The 7,139-nt window shown below is 34.9% G+C and overlaps 1 protein-coding gene across 1 annotated transcript; it reads right to left on the bottom strand.

The window, feature by feature from the left end:
* Positions 1–5,488: 5,488 nt before the first annotated feature.
* On the bottom strand, positions 5,489–6,421 carry LOC103734244 (olfactory receptor 4C15-like). The gene has a single exon (XM_008833129.1). It carries the CDS (start codon positions 6,419–6,421, stop codon positions 5,489–5,491), a length of 933 nt encoding a protein of 310 aa, XP_008831351.1.
* Positions 6,422–7,139: the final 718 nt, after the last annotated feature.

The raw sequence follows: 7,139 nt of genomic DNA, 5'->3' as shown, positions 1-7,139 counted from the left end.
GATCACCTCTAAAGTTTGTGAAATGTTTTATTTCTGTACTAAACATTGTGTAAAAATTATTTTCAAAGTCAGTTATTTGAAAATTATCACCTTAAAATATAGTAAAAACATTCAATTTTTATTTATCCCTCTTCTGAGTAGGCCCTTCTACTTTATCCACCAACTTTGCCTCTTAAATTTTTCCACACAGTTTTCCACAATGATCTCTGAGCCTTGACAGGACAGGGTGTGATATAAGTGTTTCATTTAGAGGTGATCACTCCACAGTCTCTTTTTCTCTGCAAAGTGACAAGTTGTGGTAAGTTCTATCTGCTACAAGAAGAAGGATCTCTTTGACAGTTGAAAGATGCACTAAGTTATAGTCTATGAGTATAAAGATAAGACATTAAGAGTCAGTTTAAGACTGTTTCCTGTCCACTTAGCAGAATAATAGTAGTAGGTTCAGCCCTATGGCCTGTGACTTGTCTAGCCACAGACGACAGTACCAGTTATTGACTCCATCTTGTGAAATGGGACTTTAAAATGAAATCAGATAGTGGTTGGGTGTTCCCACAGCATTTGTGTTACTAATACCTCAGCAGGAAATTATGCCCGACCTGGAATTATTGAAGCTCACATGGTTCAGAGCTGGCTAATGCTGAAAATTAATCTTCTCCTTGAGTAGCCTACAAAGTACCTTATAACACTATGAAAGCAAGGCAAAAAAAATGAAACTTTGAGATCAGTATCAGCTTGATTTCTGCATGGTTGTCTATATCTCACATATGTAGTATCTCAGGAATTAGATCTTCCCATCAAGTTCAGGACAGTATCCAATGGTACTGGCAGTAACCAATTAATGCTATTACACAGCTTTTAAACATATGAGCTAAATGTACATGAATCTAATTAGATCTCTATCTCTTACCCTACACAAAACTCAACTCCAGATGGTTTAAACCTCAGCATAAGACTTGATACCCTAATGTACATAAAGGAAAAAAGTGAATAATGCCCTGGAATTTATAGACAAAGGAAATAACCTTGTCAGTAGGATGCTGATAGCAAAGACATTAAGATTATTAACCGAAAATGTGACCTCATGAAACTTTAAAGCCTTTTGTACTACAAAGGACATTAGTCAAGTGAAGATGCTGCATAGAGAATGGGATAAAAAATCTTTACCAGCTATACATCTGATAAGAGTGTTAGTATTTACAATACACAACTCAAAAAACTAAAGATGAAAACACAAATAACCAATTGCATATTTGTGCATATTGGTACAAGGAACTAAATAGAAATTCCTGAAATAGTGAAATAAAATTGGCAGAAAAATATTACAAAATATATTCAATAACTTTAGCCATCATGAAATGCAAATTAAAACTACTTTGACATTGCAGTTTAGCCCAGTCAGAATGACTAAGATTGAAAATTGATCATAGTTGCTGGTGAGAATATGGAGAAAAGGAAGGTCTTATCTAGTGCTAGTGGGAGCACAAACTGGTATAACCAGTATGTAAATTAACATGTATGTCCCTGTAAAAGCTAAAAAGATATTTACCACATGATCCTGCCATGCCATTCTTGGGTATATTCACAAGGGATTCTGGATTCTACTACAGAGACCATGCTCATCCATGTTCCTTGCTTCTCTGTTTACAATAGTCACTTAATAAAGAAAATGTGATATATTTATACTGCATAATATTCAGATGGTAAAAATAGTGAAATTATGAAATTCATAAGAAAATAGATGGAAACAATCATCCTAAGTGAGTTAACCCAGACCCCCAAAGACAAATGGTACATATTTATTCTCATTTTCTCATAGGTGAGTGCTAGCCTTGTAACTTCTGATATGTGTGTTTCAATTTGAAAGTCTATAGAGGTCAGGACACTAATAAGGGGCCATGGGAAGTATTCAAGGGAGAGAAAGCTAAATGTAGTGATATAAAGGGAGAATGAGAAATAATGGAAGAGGAAGGGTTAAATGAGGTGAGAAATGAAATGTCAGAAGACAGAGTATGATGAGACATAAGTAACACTACAGGTCCTTTCTAAAAGGTTATATGGGAAACTACTAACGTTGAAGCTTCTTAAAATATAGACACATATAATAAAAGTTTTTAGAGTACCCTGTATTTGATGAGCAACAACTCTAGCAGACACGAAAGACTAGCAAATAAAAATCTTAATACCAGGAATTGACTCCCTATTTTGGAGTTGTGAGTCAATGTCCCCCATTAGACCCTCAAATAATAATTACTTTTCTCCACCAGTAGTATACATAACACCTTCCAGAATTATAAAAGCTATTTTCTATAGATGAAGCTTTAGTTTAAGTACCAGTTCGATTTCCCAAGTGTGTAGTGTCTTCAGCAATAAGATATTATCACCAAATTTTCAAGAATAACCCAAAGCAGTGTCAATGACCAGTAATGTTTAGGATTCTATAGGACCCACTGGTGAACAACTCCAAAAGAAGTATTATTCTTCCAGAAATTATGTTATTTATTTACTATCATGTGTTGTTTAGTAAAGGAGTTGTCTCCCCATTACAGCATAACTTCATTTATACTATTTTATATTTCCTTATTGTTATTGTTTTGAGAATTTCATACATGAGTATTGACTTTACGCTATTTCCTCACCTCCCAGTCCTCCTTAAACACCTCCCATGTCCTCTTCTAATTTTTTTCCTTTTCATTATTGTTATATACACATACACATATTTATAAACACACATATAAAATGCAGTGAATCCACTTACTGTTCCTCGTGTGTACATGCTTTAGGGCTGCCCAGATAGGATTAAATAACCTCTCAAGAGCTGGTCCCTGAAGAAAACTGATTCTCCCTCCCACAGTATCCATTGATTGCCTGCAGCTTCTCTTGAGGTGGGATCTTGTAAACTTTTCCCCATGAAAATTGGCATGTCAACTGCATTTGCCATTATGCAGACCTTGGTACATTACCATACTGTGAAGATTTCTTGGTTGTAGCTTTCCTATAATTTCTAGAATGCATGAACTAACAACAGATGTCTTGTTGTTCCTCTAGCTCTTACAATCTTTCCACCCCCTATTCTGTGATGTTTCCCGAGTCTTACATCTGTTGTAGATGTATCATTTAAGGCTTGGCAACTTCCAGACACATATTCTCTGCATCTGAACAGCTGTTGACTTTCATAATAGCCTCCATCTGTTGGAAGAAGCATCTTTGATGAGTGGAGAAAGCTATATTTATTCCTAAACATAAAGATATAAATTCAGAATATAGTAAGAAATTATCTGGCCTCAGAAAATGAGAAAAGTAGGTTCTTCTCAGGTTTGTGACCTCTCCAAATATGTGTACTTGGTTATCTTTCTATACCATGCCTGGATTACCTACTATTGAGTGAGTTTTAAGTCCTTTTGGACAACTGTTGATTACCTCAAGATAAATGTGGACCAATTGCACAAATAGAATAAACTTGCTTAGCTAAACATTTTTGTGGTTCTTGGGCTTTATAGCTCGGTAGGACCATTGATTTGTTTTTAATCCCTTTGTATCTTACATGGTATTTACTGATACTAAGAGAGCTATTCTCTAAGGAGGAGGCTTTCAGATCACTTCCAGCTCAACTGCAATGAGGAAAGTGGAAAAGGATTGATTCCCTAACTGGGGAGAGAGGAGGAAGGTCTATACAAGAGGAGAAAAAGGAAAAAGAGATAATACTTAGGTGGTATAAAAAGTCAAAGAGAAATATGTTATTTCATAAACATACTGACGAATAAATATATAATATATATGTGAGTCCTCGTATTTAGTTGAAGGCCGTACAACAATGTGCACAGTGCCAGGGAACTGAAATCTCCAAAGAGCTGTTGGTCAGAGTCTTCTAAGATACTACCAAAATAATATAGAATATTGATACAGCATTTGATAGACTCAAAGGAATTGAAAGTAAGATTCTATTGTTAAAGACATGACACACTTCAGATATTTAAACTCTTCTGACATACACACATGTGAATGCTTAGGAAACTTCCTTGGTATTAGATTTCCATTTGACTTTTTGAAAGGTCTTTTGTGTTAGCTATCCCAAACCACACTTGTCTTCTATGTGTCATCTCATCCCCTATTCCATTTAACTGTTCTTGTTCCATTATTCCCCATTTCTCCTTCATCCCACCTGCATTCCATGCCTCCTTTCTTAAACGTGCCCTCTCAAGGCCTGTTCTGGTTGCCAGATGTCTAGGAGTACTGCAATTTAAACACACATATCTAACAATTCTAAGCTAGCATCCACAAGAGGGGAACATGGAATGTTTGATATTTTTCATTGCCCATTTATTAGTTGCTGTGAATCTGATTTGTTTCTATTTATTGGGTATTCTGAATAGAAAAGGAATGAACACGGATGAGCAGATATTTTGTAGTAGAGTATAGAATTATTTGGGTGTATGTCAAAGCATATGCTATTCAAATACTTTTTCAGTATCTTGTAGTTTTCATTGTTCAAGTCTTTCATTTCCTTAATTAGATTTATCACAAGATAAATTTTAGACTAGAATGAACAGGAATGTTTACTTGATTTCTTTATCAGTATATTTTTGCTGCTATATGAGGAAGTCCAGTGAGCTTGTATTCATTTTGTATTGGCTATTTTGCTGAATATATTTATCAGATGTGGTGACTTTTCTGGTGTAGTTTTTATGGTATTTTATGTGTATAATCATATCATTTACATAAAAGGATATTTTTACTTCTGTTTCTGTATAAAACCATTTCATTTCCTTGTCTTACCCTTCTAACTAACATTTCAAGCACAGTATTTTACAGGAACTAAGATTGGACTTCATTATCTTATTCCTTATTTTAGTAGGAAAGTTCAGAATTTTTTCCATATACCATAGATTAGGAAAGTGCTTGTTAATATTGCCTATACTATGGAAAGATATGTCCCCTTAATACCTGGATTGTTTAGGACTTCTGTCAAGAATGGAGATTGAATTTTTGATAAGGAACTTTGCATCTGGTGTGGTAGTTATTTCTTTCCTTGGGTCTGTTAATATGGTAGATTATGTTTATCTGTTTACTAATATTTATCCACCAAAGCCATTTTCATAGCAAATCAAGATGTTAAATGTGAAGAATCTTTTTGTGGTATTCTTAAATTCTCTTTGCAAGCATAGTATATTTTGAGGACTTTAGAATTTGTTTTCATCAGGTAGATTTATTAGCATTATTTTTTCTTGTTGGGTTCTGTAATTGAATTTGACAGGGTTCCTTCCTTTTGTATTTTATAGAATAATCATAAGAATATTAGTGTTAGGTTACCTGTCCACAGAGCCAATTAGATCTACATTTTTTCCTCTTCTCTAGCACTGTGTTAAAATAACACTGCTCTGCATGGCTGTGGACACAGGAAATAGGGATCTCAAAAAATGTCCTCATGATCACACAGAAAACACTCTTACCAACTGAAGAACAATCTCTCATATTCTGTAAATAAAATATTTTAATATAAATCAGAAACTCTTATTCTCCTCCACATTTTCCTAATGGCATTCTTCATTTCCTTATTCCTGAAAGTATAAACCATAGGATTGAGCAAGGGTGTCAGGACATCGGCAAATATAAACATGTTTTTCTCAAAGTAGATTAAAGATGCAGGTCTAGCATATATTAATATGCATGGAACAAAGAACAAAACCACAACAGTAATGTGGGATCCACAGGTGGAGAGAGCTTTATGTCGTCCTTCAGAGCTGTGTGCTCTCAGAGAGAACAAGATGACATCATAGGAGACGAGCAACAAGGAGAAGATGATGATGCAAATAGACCCACTGTTGGCAAACACCAGAAGGACAAAAATGTGTGTGTCAGTGCACGCAAGCTTCAGTAAAGGGAATAAGTCACATACGAAGTGATCAATAACATTGGGTCCACAGAAGGGCAGCTTCGAAATGAAGATAATTTGCACAACTGAATGTAAGAAGCCCCCCATCCAGGCTACTCCCACCAGAATGCCACAGAGCCTCCTGTTCATGATGGAAGAGTAGTGCAAGGGCTTGCAAATGGCCACATAGCGGTCATAGGCCATGGCTGCCAGGATAATCACCTCTGCTCCAGGGAAGAAATGGACAACAAACAGTTGAGTCATGCAACATTCAAAGGAGATAGTCTTCCTCTCATAGAGCAAATCCACAGTCATCTTAGGTATGATTGCAGAAGAAGTGCATGCATCCAGTAAGGACAGAAATGCCAAGAAGAAGTACATGGAGGAGCCGAGCAGAGCAGGGCTGCAGACAATGGTCACCACAATCATCATGTTGCCCCCAACAGTTACAAGGTAGACCAACAAAAATACAGCAAATAGTATTTTCTCAACTTTTGGGTTCTGTGAAAGCCCAAGGAGAATGAACTCTCCAACAAAGCTCTGATTTTGCATGATTCTCAAGAGGAAGGTGAGACTAACATGTTTTCGTTTTTAATCTGCAATTATGAGAAAAAATTCTTAAAATTATTTATAATAATTTGATCTAAATGTTGACATGTCATTGTACAAAATTATCTTGATTGTGAATAGAGTATTAGAATTTATTGAACAATGTTATTGGAACTAATATTTATATCACATAGACATGAGATACAGATAAGTTCCTGGATACTTTAAAGTGCCACATTTATACATTGGAACAAAAAAATCAATTGTCTATGTTAGAAGAGAGAAATATAATATCTTTGAAGTGTCATAGTTTATAATGCTCTAGGGGTTTCCAAAAAGGAAATATTGAAAGAAAATTTGAAACCAGATGCTAAATAGCAACAAAACACTGTAATTTATTAACCCTGTTTGCCATCTTCATAAAAGGACACTGCATTGACTAGTCTGCAGTGACTGATGGGAACAATATTTTATTTACAATTTAAAGAAGAGGCAAAATATATTTTATGATGCACTTGAAAATTCTACAATTTAAATTTTGTTTCAAATTATGTTGTGAATTTAATTCAAATTAATTAATATATTCTTCATAAAAGAAAAGCTCTGTTGGAAAGTGTCTAACATTGCTACATGGTATTTGTGCTGCAAGTGTTGAAATTTCACTTTGAACCTTACCATTTTATGAAATGACAAGAGCTTTATAAAACTATGCTCTTGCCAT

Source organism: Nannospalax galili, unplaced genomic scaffold (assembly GCF_000622305.1).
Source record: "Nannospalax galili isolate Female #2095 unplaced genomic scaffold, S.galili_v1.0 scaffold2736, whole genome shotgun sequence".
Lineage (NCBI taxonomy): Eukaryota > Metazoa > Chordata > Mammalia > Rodentia > Spalacidae > Nannospalax > Nannospalax galili.
Note: the sequence above shows the minus strand (reverse complement) of the source record. Positions and strands in the feature narration are given on the sequence as shown.

Coding starts and splice junctions, on each gene's coding strand:
- LOC103734244 (XM_008833129.1), bottom strand. CDS start 6,421: ATGCAAAATCAGAGCTTTGTTGGAGAGTTCATTCTCCTTGGGCTTTCA.